The sequence below is a fragment of the Carassius carassius genome, chromosome 3 (assembly GCF_963082965.1).
Source record: "Carassius carassius chromosome 3, fCarCar2.1, whole genome shotgun sequence".
In the NCBI taxonomy this organism is placed as follows: Eukaryota; Metazoa; Chordata; class Actinopteri; order Cypriniformes; family Cyprinidae; genus Carassius; species Carassius carassius.
Window position 1 is genome coordinate 15,968,833 of NC_081757.1, and position 20,972 is coordinate 15,989,804.

At 36.9% G+C, this 20,972-nt stretch overlaps 1 protein-coding gene across 1 annotated transcript in view; it reads right to left on the minus strand.

Annotated features, from left to right (window-relative positions):
* The window catches only part of pias1a (protein inhibitor of activated STAT, 1a), a 37,779-nt gene that overhangs the window by 6,946 nt on the left and 9,861 nt on the right, over positions 1-20,972 (minus strand). Inside the window, exons 2-6 of the mRNA XM_059530985.1 lie at positions 17,696-18,134; positions 2,021-2,105; positions 1,801-1,848; positions 1,612-1,702; positions 1,277-1,411 (exon numbers count right to left, since the gene is read on the minus strand). Of these exons, the coding sequence (XP_059386968.1) occupies positions 1,277-1,411; positions 1,612-1,702; positions 1,801-1,848; positions 2,021-2,105; positions 17,696-18,134 (798 nt within the window). The remainder of the gene's footprint in view (positions 1-1,276; positions 1,412-1,611; positions 1,703-1,800; positions 1,849-2,020; positions 2,106-17,695; positions 18,135-20,972) is intronic.

Genomic DNA, 20,972 nt, shown 5'->3' on the forward strand with positions numbered 1-20,972 from the left:
CATCAACTGATTCGTTACTAGAGACACACTGGCATCCCACACTTCAATTTGAGCAACATTTTGTAACATACTAACATCTTATTAAAACAGTATGCAGTCTATATATATTTTAATGCCAGTTACCATACGAAATATGTAATAGTTTATGGAATAACTTATTAACCATAACATCACAGTGAGACAATGCAATACTAATGCTAGGATAACAGAGTGCAAAATCCTACTGCAGAGAAGCAGCTTCTTTAGGGCATAATTTATTTATATTTTCAGGTCAGACCTTACATCATCGTTTTATCAGTGCCATATGAACAGGTTCTATAATAAAGAGCCCTTAAGATTCAGTGAGAAGGTACAGCTCATATAATTTTCATGACTCTTGAGCAAGAGTGAAAAATTTAAGGAATCTACCACAGAGAGTGCCAGGATTGCTCATTGCCTGCCGAGGCAAGTTATACGATAAGGAATGACATCATTCATGAAGCTGAATATTATATGTAGGTGCAGTGATGTATTATGTGCAAGAAGATGAATATGTTAGCTAATAAGATATAGGGATCTGTGGATGAAGTAATGAACTCCTGTCTGCCTAGAGTAATCTCAAAGTAAAACAGAGAGGTTTTCTTTTTCTTAATATGCATTAACTGCTAACGGACAAGAGCATTCATCCATCACAAATGCATTTCCAGAACATATCAAAGGTAAATGAGCATTCACAAAAATCACAAACTATTTCAGATAATGTATAATATAATAATGTATGCAGGGAAATATTAACGATCAGCACAGACCACAACACAAAGAATAGACATAAAGCACTTAATTTACTAATATGCAAGTTAATACATTTCTGTTTGACGTCATCATATCCATCAATACTCTACGAAAAGTATTTTTGTTTTTCTGAAAAATGACTGAAATAAGGCCATCTGCAAGAGTGATTTTTATTTTGATATTCTTTTTTTTAGCTGTGCCTCAAAACGCCACTCTGAGAAAATACTAAAATACTACATACATGCTGACCTTTTCACACAAACTGCATTAAGCCGATGCTATAATTGGCCATCATGTGACTGCAAATGGCTGCAAGACACGTATGGGGAGCTAAAAATAAATGTTGATTTCAACAAGAGTTCCTATAAAAGGCTTGCTTGATTTGCTTTATTAGACCACAAATTACTTTCTTCTCTTCTTTTCCCATAAAAGTTGAAAAACACATTATCAAACAAATGTATTTATATTCACAAATCATGAGAGGGAGGGATTATTATTAACTTACACGTCCAATTTCTGAGGTCCAGGACACTATGATGGTGTTGGGGACAGTTGTGGACAGTCTGATCAATGAGGTAATGTTGATGGGTCTGCTGGGCCTCTTTGGTTCCACGCCATTTTTGGTAGGAGGCAGATATCCCTGGTGAAAAACAATAGGAAAACAACAAATGATGAACTTGTGCATTTCATTCAAATAAAAATAGATATTAAAAAAAAAAAAATTAAATAATGTTTTTTAAACAAATGTCATTTTGTGTAGACGCCAACAGTGTCTTGACCATGTGTCTCAGTTTAGAATGATGGACAGATGGACAAATAGACTGTAGCAGTTTAACTTACTGGGAGATTACACGGTTTCCCATTGACTTTAACACAAAGATTAGGGGGGAAGTGGTCCTCCTGAGGGCAGCTTGTCTCTGATAGACAAAACCTGGATTAAGCAGAAAACAGCAGTCTAGTGCTCTGAAGTTTTATGCAGTATCATATTTATGCAAAATGTTTCAGTGTATCAACACATAAATAACTTACCGTAACTGTACTTGCACTGTAAAGTCACATTTGGTCCCCGATATATCTCTATAAAGAGAGAAATTTGAAAAACTACTCATTCGAGATAATAAATGAGTCCAACATGACATCACACAATCAGTGCCTTATAGACACTCCTCTTCTTATTTTGGGATTTTGCTTTGTTAACATCATTATATCATTTCTGAAGGAAATGTTATGTATGAATAAACAGACTTACATTGAGCTGCTGACTTGTTGGACCTGCTGTGGCGTCAATGCAAATGCAAAACATGTCTCCTGAAACCTCTGGCTGTTGTCTGAAGCTGCAGAGAGAAAAAAAAAATCCAGAGAAGAAAAGTAACTACACTGAAACAACCTCACATAAAACATATTTTTTCATAGTTTACATTCAATGCTTAACGTGAACAAAACCCAACAGAACTGTAAATGACTTTGTGCCAAGTGAAAGTTTCATATAAGTTTTTATGGGCTCTGAAAAATCTCTGAACAAGTTTAAATATGCAAAGTATTTTAACCAATCCTAATTATTTAGATAAAGTCAGTTCCATTTTCAATAGCAAAGCAAGATTCTTATCCTCATAATTCCACCCATATGTGAGGGGGGCTACAATCAAAGCTCGAAGAGTAATGTTACAGTCTTCTTCCCCAACTCTGATCCATGTCCAGCTTAAATAACATCAATATTCCTTCAAAACAAACTTTTTCTGGGAATGCTCATATAATTCCTACTCAGTTCATTTCCATTGTCATCAAAGGGAGAGACTCAAGCTGTTTTTTTCCAAAGGTTCAAAGACAAGATAAACAATGTGTCAGAAACCATTATAGTTACAGACCTTATTCTAAAATGGTTGCTATGACAGAGTGCATGTTTGAAAATTAAATACAGATTATGTGAGGATTGTTACTGGTTAGAAACATTTGTTGTTGTACTACCAGATTTAGCCTGCGACAAGTCATGCAAGTCTTTAGGGACTGTGCTGTTAATTACAATCAGTAACAATAAGGATGCTATAACAGCAGACTGCAAATCACAGATCTGCATCTTTTTGATAAAGGTAAAACACCAAGCTTCAAGTCCATTTAGAGATGTCCATAAATAAAGGTAAAAGTCCATTTTGGTCTTGCCAGGATAGATGTGCTACACTACTGCCAATACATCCACAGACATGCTGCTGTGAGCATCTAAGAAATACTGCTGCTTCACATATAGCTTACATGAAATTACCCTGGTGGAGATCTATACTGGTGGAGCTGGGGACACAGGCGTAACTATCGGTAAGCAGGGTAAGCGGTTGCTTACGGGCCCGGACCAATCAGGGGCCCGCCCGCGTTACTGGAAGATTTTGATTGACAGCTGGGTCCCCCTATCGCATTTGACTACTTTTAGTTGGATCGCATTTAAATTTTTTGCGAATTGATTTGAATAAATAATGATAACAGCATATTTGACTGATAATTAAATAAATGTTTGAAACGAACAATGATGAATTTGGTGTAATTTGTTTCTAATTGGAACTGGGGAATCCCCGGGTGAACATGCGCATTGCGTGCAAAACACTAAAAAAACGTTGAACTTGAGACAGACATGGAGTTGTCAAATTTTAAACACAAAAGTGGCTTTCAAAAGCGCAAACGATAAATTAATTAATAAATTACCAAAAATTGGAAGCTCCTTTAAAAAGATGACACGGGGAGATCGAGATTGAGATGGAGCAAGAGAGTGAAGCGAGTAAAGCACCTGAAGCGACCGTTGGTAGTAGCAGCTACGTGGTTAATGCTAGCAACAGAGGATCAAGCAACATTGATGTAAAAGGTGAAAATGTTGTGGAGGAACGGAGTAAGGCATTCAATGCGCGCTCTGTGGCCTGTGCTAACAATACCAGCGGGTCATCCTACATCATCGAGGAGAACGAGGTAGATATGCTGTCTGATGCAACAAAAAAAGGAATAAAGTGGGTAAGGACCTGTTGTAAGACCACTTGTATTTTCTTGTATTGGCAAAAAATTATCAAACAAAATAAACAAAGTTAAAGATGAATTTGACTGATACAATTGTTTTTTTTTTTTTTTTTTTTTAGTTCTACAGATTTGCGATAACAACTATTTTGAATTCCTGAGGTTTCTGAGAGAGCTGGTAAACATTAGAAACATTAGAAAAGCCGATCAAGTGACAAAGGAAGAAAAACTCTCTCTGTAAGTCAACTACCATGTCATTCAGTAATTTTTTCACTTTTGCACACTTACACACAAACTAATCCAAGTGCTCTCTCATCCAGAGAAATCTTCCCTAAAATAACATTCACTGCTACACACTGACACAAACTCAGCAGAGCCAGCCAACCATCGTCACACCAGTAATTTAAATGTCTCTAAGCGCAGAGGTTCAGTTTTTCATGTCATGTAAATCTAACACAAGCAATACACTCACAGCCCATTTCCCTCTCGATAGCTCTTGCTCAGCTGGAGTAATCATGCCTAGTGATGCAAAAGGCGTAATATACTTAAAAATAACAAAACAAAAATAAATAGACAAATAAAAGCAAAGTTTAACATTGTTTTTATACAATGGTTCCACTCCTTGCATAACGGCGCATATTGCATATTTTTCATTAAGAAATAAATAATGTTTCTGTGAAGATACTGTATTTATGACAGCTTTCTATAAAAAGCGTTTTAATTATAGGTCACCATTCTTAATGTATTTTGCCATGCTGAAATGACGTGTCCCACAATGTTTCACTAAAGGTCAGAGAAAATCCTCAAGATCACTGCCTTAGCTACAGTAATGTTGTTTTGGTGATGTGTAGAGTGAAAATTAGACAATAGAACACACTGATTATTTAACAGCAAAAACACTGAGAGAATCAGAACCTCTGTGACTGAAGAAACAGAAAAGGACTGAAGCAAGACAGAAAGACAGATAAAGACAAAAAAAATAAAAAAACAAGCGCAAACATCAATACGGCATACACAAGATGAAAAGTTTTTATGACAGAAAATAGTGATAGTAGTGATCCCTAAGTTGCTTCTTTTTTATTATTATGATTGGACAGTGTAGAGCTGACAGAGAGCAAAATGGGAGGGGGGGGGGGGGGGGGTCAATCATGCCATGCTGATAGATGGCAGTTCAGCATCTAACCATTAAATTACAGAAGAACAGCGATGTTATTGCTAGCTAAAGATTTTTTTTTTTGCAAGGAACAAAAAGCTAACTGTTTTCTTCCAAGAGACTCATTCTGCTTTAAATAATGGAAGGTTTTGGAAAATTCAATGGGGTGATTTGGCCCTTGTTTGCACATGGATCTTCACATTCAGCTGGAATGATGGTATTATTTAACAGATTTGAAGGCTTTGTAATTGTTCATATAGGGGACACAGGTCACGGATTAATAACAGTAGAAATTCTTGACACATATTACATATCACTCATTTATGGTTCTAATAACAAAGTGGCTAATAGAGAAATGTTTGAGAAACTTGGTTATTTGCTTAATGAATGGAAAAATTATAAATACAAACAAAATATAAGAACATTTGATAAAAGGAGGTGACTTTAATATAGTCTCTGATTCATGGCTAGACAGGAGACCTCAAAGAGGTTCACATTCGGTGTATAATGATACTATATAGAATTTTTGTAAAACTGTAATTGTTGTTGATTACTGGAGGGTATCCAACTCAAATAGTATACAGCATACATGGTTTAATCCCTCAGTAAATGAACAATGATCGAATATTGTTTTTTTTCTTGTGAAGTACGTAAACTAGTCTTGGAATGTAAAATTACAGCTGCCTCACTGACAGATCACTGTATGGTTGCTCAATCCTTAGCATTCCTTAAGAAATATAAAATTTATCCTAATATTTGGAAGTTAAATAATGACTTGTTAAATAATCATAGATTTTATCAACAGGTGTTGGCTCTCATTGAGGAGATTGAAAAGCTAAATATGATAGATAACTTAAATGGGAAAGGTTTCAATTTAAGGTTAAACAAATAGCAATTGATATAGGCAAATTTTTATCAGTGGGGAGAAAACAGAAACAAAGGGAACTAATTGGGGAAATAAATTCACTGGCAGTTAATACTCAAGAATCACTAGAAAATTCAGCAAAATTACTGTCACTGCAATCTCAACTAGATGAGTTGCATTCAGAAAAAGCAGATAAAGCATATTCAATCAACAGTGTGGTGGACTGAAAAAGGGAAAAGTAATGTGTCATTTATTTTCAGCCTTGAAAAACAAAGACAAAAAAAATTTATTATCTTAAAAATTATAATCTTAATTAATGAAATTATAACAGATGATCAAAAAGTAATTCAAAATCAAATTTAGCTTATAATTAACTTTATATAAAAAAGATGACTGTGATTATTTGTTTTTATAGGGGATTAATTACATAAGCTGAACGAGCAAGACAAATTTATGATGAGTTTACTTGGAAGGAAATGGATGTAGCTATAAAACAAATTAATAATAAATCACCAGCTATAGATGGTATAACTTCTGAACTTGTAAAACATTTTTGGAAAGATATTTGGAAATTATTGTATAAGGCATTTTTAGAATGCATTCAGAAAGGCCTTTATTTCTAATTTCATCTGTTCGATAAGTAATTATGGAGCCTCGCACATGACACGCAGGAAAAAATATAAGGCTAAATCGTGTGCACAATTTACTAATTCGTTCCCTTTTTACTAAAACGTGCACACGGTTACTATAGCGTTCCCTCGATTTACTACTGCGTTCACTCGATTTATAAATTGTGCACACGATTTACTAATTCGTTCCCTCGATTTGCTAAATCGTGCGCACTAGTAAATTGAGGGAGCGAATTAGTAAATCGTGTGCACAATTTATTTATTTTTTCTTGCATGTCATGTGCGGGGCTCCGTAAGTATTTGTTTTAAATAACCCGTTTTAAATTAAAAGCGATAAGGTTCCAGTGGACGGAGATCATAACATTAGCACAGAATCAATCACCAAAAGAACCAGTTCAGTTCAGACGCGCTCTGTGTCGGTCTGCTTCATGCTGAATCCCGAATGCGCAGTATCATCAGCTCCTCGGTTCTCGAATCGGACGCGTCCGACAGAAACGGTACTTGGTACAATGCACAGGTGATCCGAAAACCGATGCAACCGGTTCTTGACTCGAGAACGAGAAACGCTCCGGCAGTGGGCGTGTATGTTCATTATCTGGCTCTGCTGCACAAATTTTCACCCAGCCTTTATTTAAGACCGGCCTTTAATTGTCCGTGTTGACCACGCCCCCGGCCACTATAATAGGCCTAGCGTTTATTTGACTACAGGTTTTTATTTGAGGAATTACGGTAAGCTTCCAGTACACAAAGACACTAACAACACACAGACAAAAATAAAAAATACACATATGTAAATATAAACAGACAAATATTGAAAAATAAACAGATTGTATGAGTTGTAACAGTTATAGATTATAATAGAATAGAATAGAGTGAGATGCAGGGATGTACTAGGATGGAGGTGGTAACAAATAAATATAAGAATATTGCATTTTTTATTGCACAAGTGGGGAACATTTAACTGTTCATGAGGTAGATTGCCTGGGGGAAGAAACTGTTGTTGTGCCTGACTGTCCTTGTATTTGCAGCTCTGAAGCACCAGCCAGATGACAAAAGTTCAAAAAGGGGATAACTTGGATTTGAGGGATCCAGAGTGATTTTCTGAGCCCTTTTCCTCACTCTGGATGTATACAGTTCTTGAAGGTCGGGCAGGGGAGCACCAATAATCCTTTCAGCAGTCCGTTCCCTGTAGTCTTCTGATGTCTGATTTTGTAGCTGAACCAAACCAGATAGTTATTGAACTACACAGGACAGACTCAATGACGGCTGAGTAGAACTGTTTTCGCAGCACCTGTGGCAGGTTAACCTTCCTCAGTTGGTGCAGGAAGTACAACCTTTGTTGGGCCTTTTTAACAATGGAGTCAATGTGAATGTCCCACTTCAGTTCCTGAGAGATGGTGGTGCCCAGGAACCTGAATGTCTTCACTGCCCCCACAGTTCTGTCTATGATGGTGATTGGGAGGAGTGCAGGGGGGTTTCTCCTGAAGTCCACGATCATCTCCACTGTTTTGAGCGTGTTCAGCTCCAGGTTGTTAAGACTTCACGAGACAGCCAGCTGCCCAACCTCTTGTCTGTAAGCAGATTCATCACCATCCTGGATGAGACAGATGACTGTAGTATCATCTGCAAACTTTAGGAGCTTTAGAGAGAGGTTTTTAGAGGTGCAGTTGTTGGTGTACATGGAAAAGAGCAGTGGGGAGAAAACACAACCCTGAGGGGCACCAGTGTTGGTGGAGCAGCTGTTTGACATGAATTTCCCTAGTCTATCCAGTGTTGTCAAAAGACCTGATTCTTCGGTACCAAGTCGGTACTAAAAAAAAATTTAAAAATGATACGGTACCGGGTTTTTTGAAGTACTGGTGGTACCGACTACCTGGGCAACCCGGTTCTTGATGCGCTATCCCAGAGGTGAGCAGATGTGCTCTATTCATAAAAGCACTGAGACATGGCGACATCAAAAGGATGAAACCAGAGTATGTGAGCAAAGTGGGACCGGCAACAATTTCTGCTGCCAAGCTCTGCCTGGATCTGGTTTTCCCGTTTCGGGCGGTGCCAGCCCGAGTTATTTTCTGTTCATTGCCAGTTTATTCTAGGGCTGTGCAATTCATAGAAATCGTCATAAAATCACGATTTGAGCGTGTGTGATTTCTAAATCGCTTTATAGCACGATTTTCCACAGTATGCTATTCGATCCAATTAGACTGCAACACCCCTAGCACGAGAAAAGAACAGACTTGGCAAATGCCTACGTAACTCCAGGTTCACACACTGTCTGTGATGCGCCTTTTTCCTAAGCCCATGTTAACGGATTAGCGCATTCACACTGCACGCAGTAAAAGGCTAAATAAAAACATGCGAAAATAATTAATATCTAGCACATGAGCATAGAGAGAGTTGTGAGTGCAAAGGACGCAGTTTTCGTGCATTATTTTAATGTGCTTTCGCTTTACATTAATGCGCTCTTGCTGCTGCTTTTGCACCACATTACACATACTGTATAATGGAGTAGGCCTATGTGTGAACCTGTATAATGTATAACAAATCTATTTCAACACCTGAGGCACCGCTTCAACTAATGAGCTCTATGAACAATGCATGGCAAAAAAGAAAAAAGTCCCTGGACACGGGATTTATTTGTTTATGTTTTTTATAAATTTATATATTTTATTTATTTATTTATTTATATTTTTATATATATTTATTATTTCTTTTTTTTAATTAAGTCTAGAAATTTTGTTACACCTTTATTATAGTGATTATTTTGACTTATGTCTGTTCTAGAGACGTTACAACTTTTTGATAAAGCTCTAATTGGTTTTCTTTTGGAAATATGTTTCAAATTCATCCTGAATGCATTTATGAAAATCGAAATCGCAAAATTGATCAAAGAAATCGCGATAGGTTTTTTTGTCCATATCGCACAGCCCTAGTTCATTCAATAAAAACAGTTAACAATCTAGCTTCTGAGTACTAAGTTGAGTACTACCCAACAATAGCGGGTTCAGTTAATTTTTTTGCAGCGGGCCGCACAAACATATGTGTTTGGTTGTGTGGGCCGCGAGTTGAAAAAGGTTGGGAACCACTGGCTTAGGCTATTGTGTGCAAACTTTTTTTTTCCTACCACATGCCAAACTAATAACATGATTGTCAACATTAAAAGGTATAATTGCTGCTTTTTGCTGTGCAAATTTTGTTTGTGATGAAAATAACAGTACATTTTCATAAGTTATTTTATTTACAGATCGATGCATTTCTTCAAATTTTTGCTTATTCAAAATCATTTACAAATAAAGTAGCACTGTCAGAGTACATTTGTTTGAATGCATTATTGCGAAAGCGATTGCGTGTGAATGTGCTGTACCTGTTTAAATCATGCTTTAACCTGAAAATAATTAGTAAAAGAACAGACAAACTCCTTGAGAACTAGCCTGTAACTTCCCACTCGGCTATTGCCGTCATTATAACCTTCTGATTTGAGAGTATCAAGCTTTATCAAGCTATAGCTAAATATGTTAAGGGGAATTGCAGGAGGTTTTAATGGTTGTGTAGAGAGATGGTCAGAACGGGTGTGGGGGGTTTCAAATCTACAATAAAACTAATTTGGGTTGTTAGCAAGTTGTTGTTTTGCCTCAGGGCAGGGAATGGTGTCTTGTAGTTTGTGATGGTTCTCAGACCTTTCCACACTGAAGTAGAGTCATCGGATTTGAACTGATCTTCCAACTTTTTAGAGTAGGTCCTTTTAGCCACTCTAATCTCTTTATTCAGTGTGTTCCTGGCCTGAATGTAAAAGACTCTGTCCCCATTTCTGTAGGCATCCTCTTTGGCCTGACGAAGATGTCTGAGTTTTGCTGTAAACCATGGCTTATCATTGTTGAATGTTAAGTCCTGGAAGGAATGCATATATCCTCACAGAAACTAATATAGGATGTTACAGTCTCTGTGAGTGTGTCCAGAATGGTGGTAGCAGCTTCAAAAACACTCAGGTCAAAACAGGCTTTTAAAGCCCACTCTATTTCATTGGCCCATCTCTTTACAGTCTTTACTATAGGTTTGGCAGATTTAAGTTTTTGCCTGTAGGTTGGTATAAGGTGAACCAGGCAGTGATAAGACAGCCCCAAATCTGCTCGTGGAACAGAGTGATATGCATCTGTGTAACAGAAATCTAATAACATTGCTATCTAAACCCTCCAAAAAAACAATTACTATTATTAGATAATTGAAGACCAATAACTCTATTATACACGGTTTATAAATTACTTGCCCTGGTGTATGCTAATCGTCTTAAACGTACTTGGGAAACTTGGAGAGGAGTATAAGTCAGCATTCATTAAGGGAAGATATATTCGAAACCACATTAGACTAATCCCGACAATCAATCACTGATACAACAAGAAAGCCTAATTTTATTTATAGATTTTTTAAAATAATTATTCGACACAGTGGAGCATGAATTTATATTTACGATGCTTAAAATGTTTGGGTTTGGTGAAATGTTCTATAACAACATTCATTGTTCTATATCCCTTAATCCAGGTATGACTCCTAGAATTGAAATTTTACACGGAATTAGACAAGGATGTCCAATCTCTCCAAAACGGTTTATATTGTGCACTCAAATGTTAGCTTATTTAGTTTTCAACCATCCTCAATTAAAAGGAATAACCATTTCTGATTATGAATATTGAATTAGTCAATTTGCTGATGACACAAATAAAGGACAAAAGATAAATCTATAGTTAAAAAGCCATGAATACTATTTCAGTTTTTTTGTAGAGCATCAGGATTATACCTAAATTTAAAAATGACAAATACATAAGAGAGAATTAGTAAACATAGAAGAGAGAATTAACAGTATGAAAAAATCCCTTAATCATTGGTTTATGAGAGATCTGTCTATTATGGGCAGAATCCTTTTGACCAAAGCAGAAGGCATATCTAAACTAATTTACTCATGTTACTGTCTTTATGTTTCTCCTCAACTGATAAAAAAGGTTAACTCTATTATGTTTAATTTTATATGGAAAAACAAAACACATCATATTAAAAAATCTCAGATGATTAAAGACTATAAAGGTGGAGGTCTGAAAGCCACTGAATTTGAATCAACGGTTGGAGTACTTAAACTGAATTGGATTAAAACATTTTTAGCACAGCCTAACTCAATGTGGTTTCACATACCTAAGTGTGCATTTAAGAAAATTGAAGGGTTAGATTTTTTGCTGAAATGTGATTTTGAGGTTTCCAAATTGCCAATTAAGCTTTCAAAATTCCACAAACAGATTTTGTACTTTCGGAAAATGGTATTCCAAATTTCACACCGCATGGTTCGACTTTGTGGAATGTCTAAGATACTGTTTTAAGGTAGATCCTTGTGTTTTTTTATTTAGAAGAGCCTGAAACCATTGAAAATTTATTTATTTCTTGTCCAGTCATACTGAAGTTCTGGCAGGATATTTACAGATGGTTAAATATTTATATCAACACTGATATTCCATAAATGCATTTGTTTCAAGTTTTGGTTTATGCTGATGATCTTTTGAAAAGGTCAGTCATTGATGCTAAACATTATTATTACAATGGGTAAATATCATATATACAACAGTAAGTGGAATAACAGTATACCCTCTTTAAATTGCTTTAAAAATTCATGCAAAATCTTTAAAGCACTTATCCAAAGATGATCAACCCCTTGGGAAATTAAAACCATGCATGAGTCTCTTTCCTTTTAAGACTGGTAAGGTCCTTTATTCTCTCTCTCTCCTTGCAACCCCCTGAAATGTTTAAAGAATGTTTGTTTTGTTTATTGTTATTATATGTAGAGATCTATATATACACATGGACATTTATGTATGATGAAGATATAATTGGAAAAGTCACTATATATATATATATATATATATATATATATATATATATATATATATATATATGCACTTTATCGTTCCCCATTTGAGTTTGCAAATTGATACTGTTGAATAATAATAATAAACTTTATGTACTACAGCACTCTTGCTTGTATAATATCTTCCTAAAAGAATGCTTGATTTGTTAATGAGACATTTGATACCCAGTTGGTATCATGTTGTTATTTTGACAAAGGTCATCATGTAAACAAGCATCTTCAAAAATTACACAAAATGTCTTAATTTCCTGCTTCTTTGTGAAGCTGTTTTTCAGGTTGTTACTCTTTTACTTTCTGGACACTTGCTGCACGCTGTCCCCCTACCGGCTGCTTTTATTCTCAATTAGTTTTATTTTCTCTGTTGCCTTCATTTGTCTTTTCCCTTCTCGTACATGTACAATACATCATCCTGTTGACAGGTCTATTGACTTTTCTCTATTTCATCAGCATACACCAAAAAGAGAGAGTGTTCTCTGAATATGAGTGTGTGAGGCATCGTTATGGAGCTAATTACTTTCCATTTAACTATGAAGATTGACCAGGGCCGTGGTGATGAAAGCCCAAACAAGCGCCACTATACACCCACCTACCCATTTTCACAGGCTGTTCCTTCCTCTGGCCCTTTCTTTCCTGCTTTGCTTGTATTCAATCGGTCTCATTTTCTCCCTGGCACCTTCATCAAATCTCTCGCTTTCCTTAACATGAAACAGCAGGGGTGCAATTAAACCTGGAAAATCAACTCACCGACACATAATTAGCCTGATCTCTATTCTCACAATCAACACTGGGGAGGTAAAAGATGAGAGAGCTAGAAAAAGACGGGTATGGGAGAGACAGAGAAAATAACATTGTTGAGATGAAGGGAAACAAAGGGAGATTGACAGGGAGAGGCGGACAGAGGCATATGAGAGAGAGAGAGAGAGAGAAAGAGAGAGATTGAGAGAGAGAGAGAGCACAAGCACAAGTTCCCTCCCCCATGTCTAATCTAAAAATAGCACAGCAGTCTTTATCATCCGATTTGCTTCAACAGTTGGAAGCAAAGTGGACGTGAGGGCCTGTGTGTTACAGTTTGTTTTCTGACAAACCTTCCCGTTTATCTGAACGCGCCTAATTGACACAGACATAAATCCTGCTCTGTAGCCATGTGTCAGGGCAACAGTATCTAAGAGTGCACCTTTCTTAGCATCTGATAATAAATGTGAAGCCAAACCAAAAACCCGAAGATATGCATGAGTTTTTATGTATGACAAAAGGCTATGCTTAGCCTAACAAATACTTTTTCATTGGTAAAGTCATTTGTTGCTGAATTTAGATTAGAATGAGCTAAATAAGCATTTGATTTTCTCTTTCACAGGAGAGTGTCTTGTGGATTAGACTCTTTATTGTGTTGACTGCATGGCTGGCTGTGTGTTGTGTGATTGATAGTGATGTCGGTGCGTTTTCATTCTTCAGAGAGGCTGGCTGAGTCATGATTCTGGATACTGAGTTAAGTAATAGTTAGACTGACACTCACTGCGGCTGCACAACTTTGTGTGGAATTGGCGCAAAATCAAACCAACAAACCAAAATCTCATATCATGATATGAGTAATAATCCAGATAATCCAGTTCAGCAATGATATATAAATTATACATAAAAATTCCAATAAGATGGTAATGGAATGGAATAAAAATGAAAGGCGCTTCATTTCATTTACTTTATCTTCATTTAGAAGCATGGATGGTCAATGAAATGCATACTTTTTCTTCAATGTTACATGATCTGGTCTTTTGGAAGAAATTAGTACATTTATCAGGGACGCATTCAAATTCAAAAGTGAAAGGTATGACATTTATAGTTTTACAAAGGATTTCTGTCTCAATTAAATTTTCCATGACAATATTAAGCAGCACAACTGTTTTCAACATTGATAATATGAAGAATTTTTTCTTGAGCACCAAATCTCCATTTCAGAATTGTTTCTGAAGGATCATGTGATGCTGAAGACTGGAGTAATGGAAAGGGGGAACATCCCAGCAATGATTGCGACACGAGAGCAATTAATATTACATGTGCTTATTTTAGCAAAGCTGCAGTCACTCATCAGCATATCAAACTGCATATTACTATTAGTAATGGTTTTATTTAGTCATGAACTTTATGGAAAGCCAAACACTTTGAAAACCATGCAAACCAACATCCACGAGACCCACATGACTGTAAGTGGATCTGTTTACACACTCGACCCACTAATAGCGTGCCTGAGATCAATTTAGGTATTCGTGTAAACATAGTCAGTGATGTTTTGTGATATTTCAGTGATGTTTGACTTTAGTGTGCCTACATACACACAGCCCCATACTAAGCGTCTATAGATCATTCGTCTTAATGAAAACACTGCTAGGATACTCTAAATCCGACATACACCCCAATAAAAATTACTCTCAGTCTTTCTGCAGAACGCTAAGACAGAAAGTTAAACACAAAGAAATGGAGAGACAGAGCGAAACAGAAAGGGAGACTGTGCACAGCTTTAACTAATTCTGAATTATCTACTAATCTGTTACTTTCTGTTTAAATGCGATCTTAGCTTCGGCAATGTTGTATTGTTTGCGGTAATTAAAGTTAATTTCAATTTGAAATAAATGAGACAAAGCATCTTCTAGTGTTGAGCTGATGCTGATGCTCTAAATCTGTTTAACTCATTTCATTTACAAAACTATTCTGACATTGCTGAAATGGTCTATGATGCAGTCTTTATTCAGAAAGTGTATATACTGTATTGTTTGGTTCATAACTGAAGGATGCTCACCACATTACTCTCAATGTGTGGGAGTACATTCATGCTGCGAGCAGCAGTAAGACACATCTCTGCTAATTAATACAAGACACTGACATCCTTTCTATGACGAAAATACATCTAAAAAGGATCCAAGTTCTTTAAATGCTCCTATATGCCAGCATGCCAGAGAGTGATTGATGTAATGACTAATCTAGGCATAGTGCATGGATAGCTCCGATGAGAGCAAAATAATGATGATAATGTGATTATGACGAATAAATAAATACTTGCTTCCTGTGGCTTATGAGGCAGGAAGGCAATGCTATGCTGTTAGAGATAAATATGTTGTTCAAGCACAATGAGAATCACATGTGATCACATGAAAGGACAAATTATCCAGGAAAAAGTTATCTGAATGGATTTGAAAGTTCCGTTCCCAAAAAACTTCTCAATGATTATGATGATAACAGGTGTAACTCATTATATAAAAAGCTAACAATTCAGTTTGTGAACATTTTGTGTGGTATAGATGAAAATGGCAATGACGTTTTGTAATACTACTAATTTATAACTTGAACAACTAAATTCTTTTTCATTCTATTTAGCACTTTAAGTTAAATAATGCTGCATCAGCTTCATACCTACATTACTGTCCCGTTTGGAGTGATGTTTTCTTAAAGACATTACTTTTATTCAGCAAGGACACATTTAATTGGTCAAGAGTAGCAGTAAACACTTTTACAAAGTTGCAAAAGTTTTCTATTTTCTGAATGCTGTTCTTTTGAACTTTCTATATCACTGATAAGAATAAGAAATATTTCTGAAGCAAAATTTTTATAATTTGAATACTTCTAAGATTTACCTTTACATTTTTGTATTTAGCAGACACTAAGGCGACTTACAGTGCATTCAGGCTATACATTTCTTTCTTTTTTTACCAGTATGCGTGTTCCCTGGAAATTGAACCCATAACCTTTTGTGTCCACTGAGTTAATTTTATTTTGACGAAAATCACCTAACCATATTCCGAATTTGTAATTAGGATGTTCCCGAGAGGACTTAAACACAGCATTTAGTAGGGTGTGTTTTAACATCATTAATTCTACCATTACTTTAAAGCAAAGGGAAATTAGAGAATCAAAACACAATGCACTACTATCAAAGAACAAACAGAGAACAGGCATGTTAAATAGACATATCATCATCATACAAACATTTAGCTTGAAAAAAATTAGCTATAAAAAAAAAATGGTGTCTTCAACCATGCTAACACCAAACCTACAGATCTGTTCCAAGAGACTGAGCACACAACTCCCAAATGGCCTTAAGCACTTGCAATGAATAAAACTGAATGCCACTGGAATATAATCTATGATTCAATAAAGCTCAATGAAAATGTAAATATGCACAAACTGATCAAACACCTCATTGTTTTACCCAGACTGAAGGTATGGGCTTATTTAGTTAACGTTAATGACTAACTACATATCTAACATGCCTGTTTATCTATTCAAAACTGCTAATTTTACACTTTACTTTATTACACAGCAAGTCTAGTATATTGCTCTCTTTAAAAAGCCATACTGTCATGATAGTACTGCTGGGATTGTGTTGTCTGTACTGCATTACACCTTTCATATGTGCAATTCAAAACCTATACGGCTGCAAAACAAACTGTGAAACGTTTCAGTTGGTGTGTGATGCACCTATTTACACCATTGAGAACATGACTCTTTTGCTCTGACTTTCGATGTTTTAGCAAAGTACACCCTGAATAGTCGATCTATCAGCAGGCTGATATTTTATACATGAGCTGTGGGGTGGAAGTATACTGTTGTTCCTGAGGAACAAAGGAACTTTCAGAAATTGTTGAAGTAATCAACACTAGTGATTCAGCTAAAGAAAATCACCTTTATTTATATAGCGCTTTTAACAAAACAGATTGTGCCAATGCAACTGTACAGCATTAATTAGGAAAATAGTGTGACATTAATGCAAAATTACAATGGTAAACACACAAAAAGCTTAATGACTATCATATATGTCTTCTAAAAACTGCAATGTGTAGATAGATAGATAGATAGATAGATAGATAGATGATAGATAGATAGATAGATAGATAGATAGATAGATAGATAGATAGATAGATAGATAGATAGATAGATAGATAGATAGATAGATAGATAGATAGATAGATAGATAGATAGATAGATAGATAGATATTCACTAGTTAAATTTGGACTGGCTGTTTGGACCACAGCAACGTGTGCTCTAGAACATTCTGTGCAAGGGTTGTAATGGTGTCTGGTGCCATAGTGTGTGTACTCATGATTTTTAACACTGTATGCAAATTAGAGTGAGAGAGACAGTTTAGCAAAAGAGAGAGACTGTGGTTGGTTGTGGGGATTGGCAGTCTATTTGAACAACACTCCTCAGGCAAACGAACATGCTGATCCAAACCAGCCAACACCATTAAAATGCTAATGTAGGCAAAAGGGGTCCGCACATCTCTACGGTTGCCGTACATCACACAGATCTACACACAGATACGCACTGTTCTATAATAAAAAATACACCAATAAAAATGTGCATTAACATGCACTCCTCAAAATCTCAAGAAACTCACCAAGACTCGTGGGTTTAATGAGCTCATCCAGTAGGTCGTAGAAGGGCAGCCGCTGCAGTTTGACATCAGGGTGTACGGGGTGCAGGTTCGTGGGGAGGTGGGGCAGGCCCAGCTCGTGTTTGGGCCCGAGGAGGGAGATGGGGAGCAGAGGGGACGGGGGTGCTCCGTGCCCATCAAATCCCAACTGCGTGAGGCCGGGGGGCAGGGAGGCAGCGGCGGGGTGGACTCCGGGCAGGGCCAGTTCTGCCGGGGACACCAGCTTGGTGGGGAAGCGTCGTCTGTAGAGCTCCTTGATCTTCATCTGGATAGCCGGGCTGCAGCCGGCTTTAAGGAGGTGTAAGGCTTTAGTCAAGAGCTCGTGCTTTCGTCCATGTTTGTTTCTGCCCGCATAGCCCAGAAGAACCTGCAGCTCTGACACCCGCAGGCTCATCACCATTTGCTACAGGAAAAGGAAAGAACGAGAGAGGCAGAAATTAACAAGTACATTCTGAGCCAACTCAATGACAACATCACACTTCCAAGCCAAACGCACTTCATTTGCATAGGCCAAACTGTTTACTGGGCAAACACACATACACATACTCGCAGCTCAGACACTGATACACACATCTGAAGGCACACACTCAAATACAAACACATCTCTCACACACGCGCTTTCCCTCAGGCTAGGATAGTTCAGTAATGGTCTAAGCTATGAAATATGCAGGAGCAGCCCCAAACACACACAAACACAACGGAAGTGTCACATTCCACATGCTTGAAAACGAGACTGAAAAACCAAACAGAAGAGTTCAAACAATGCAGAGCAAAGACGGACAATGTACACACTAACATTCGTAATAATAAACCATTCTTCTCCAGAATGGCAAATGAACACATGCTGTCCAGTTTGACTGATGTGCGTTTCCTGATGAGATTAAAGAGACAGTTCACCAAAAAATGAACTGTCATTTCTCAGTACGTGTTCCTATGCAACCTTGCATCCTTGTGTTTTTGCTGAACATCGTCCTAAACCATTGAAGTTCAATTCCAATACTCAAGAATGCAAATACAGAGGACATTCATAAAACTACCCATAAGTGTTCTTGATATCGAGGATGGAGCAAATGCACACTTAAGCAAACTGTTAAAAATCCCAATAAACACTGTGGATAGACAGCATTATGTAAGCTTTAAGGAACAGTTCAAACAGTTGTTAGCCCAAGCCCAGAGCACAATTTACAAATACATGCAGTAAAATACAAAGATATAAAATAATTTAAGTAAATATTTTAATCGGTTATGATGACATCTGTGATGTTATGTTCAGAGCAGGGATGGAAATTAACTTTTTTGTCCACCGGCCACTGTGGCTGGTGGATTTCAAAATCTACCAGCCACTCAATGTTTTTACCAGCCACTTTCTTGTTTTTAACCGACAATGTGTAACTGCATGTTTAAAATTAATACTACAAGATCTACAATACTTAAGCAGTTTATTTAATCTCAAGTCTCAGTGAAATACTGACATTTTCTCTTTCAGTGATGCTCAAGAATGCTGTCTATCCAGGCAGTTTACTAGGTTTTGAAACAGCCGACTCTTGCTGAAGCAGCTCATTCTCCCAACTCCGTAGCCCAACCGGATGATACACTGCACTGTTTTCGTACGCATTAATAATGTTGTATTTAATTCCAAAGGAAAGGATTCACCAGTATTTGTATGGTGTATTTTTTTTTTTTTTGTGGTTGAGGGAACACGGTGGGGAAAAGTCACCTGTTCAACTCTGTATCACTGAAAGAAATTTAGGCTCGCAAACTTTTACACCATTGACAAACGAACACACAGCGTTTTTAATACATTGATTTTACGCGTCTCGTCATGCCAGAGCTGTCAAACATTTGTAGTGATACAATGTTGTTTCTACATAACAACTTACAACCCTCTACGGACACCTTGGCAATTGAATCGCCATTGGCTAGTAATTAATTTAATTTAGTTTAGTTTTAGCCAGTCAGTCAAGCTTTATAATAATCAAGTATCATTTAAGAATAGAACTTTAGTAATTAGAAGTAAACTTGATAACCATGTTTGAATGCTTATTAGTCGTTTTAACTGGACTGGTGGTGGTGCTTTTTTGGTCATTCAGTGTTTCTGTATAAAAATAAAAAACAAATTGGGAAAAAAAACTTACAAGAATACTGATAAGATAATAATAATATGATTCCTACTAATAAAAACTATAAAACACACTAAGGATTACTAAGGATTAATGAGCTGCTGGATTCATGAATATTAATTAGGTTTTGTGTGTTCACTCGAACTGATTTGCTGAAATCAAAACAGGGACGATAATAGGTGAGCACCAGCCAATGAGATTGCCGTTCATGCATTAACCACCCACTACCGAAAAAAACCCAGCTGTTCTTAAAAGCTGAAGTCTTCTATAGGAATGCCGTTATTTTGACAGGAAAATACAACAAATAATATTGTTTAAATGTAGCACGTCAACCCCCCCCCCCCCTCTTTCTCTATGTGAGTGTGAGAGAAAGCGACGGCGATTTGTGCTCCTTAACACTAGAGTTTACGGTACATTATACAGGTGCGTTGCGCATCCATTGAGGAGAAAAAAAGCACAGATCGTCTGACGGAGAGTCAGAGAGTGTTCGCGAGTGAAAATATCTGTGCTAAACTTCAAATCAGAGAATTTATTAGCCATTGGCTAATTTTAGACACCATTTAGTAGCCAGAAGGAAGATTTAGTCCCATATGTGAGTGATTTACTCGCAATGTAGAGGGTTGACTTACTAGCCACAGAGCTAACTTCTGAAAAAGTACTTGAAGACTGGAAATAAAATGCATCCCCTGGACAGCAGTTATTAGACACGTGACCGATAATACTGTTTGTTAGTTTGCTTATTTTGCCATTAAAAACAATAAGATAAACACAAACTGTCCATATAATCTAAAATGTTGCAGAATGCTGGAGGAGAATGAACTTACCGGGGTCTGATAGAGACAAGACAGCATGCAGAAATTTGTGCGCAATAACAAATTCAACTCTTCACGCGATCTTGTATATCATGAGCGCGTGTTATAAAACGTACTGTAAATAAACAACAAATATATCACTCCGCCGGCGGCACTAACTTCAGCTGCAAACACTGTGCTGGAAACAACGCCACCGTTTCGAGCCCGGTTTACACCGCCTTTCTCCACGGAGCTGCTTCGGATGATATTACACTTTATTGCATGTTGTACACACACCAGGGATGAAAATTTACTTTTTTTTTGTCCACC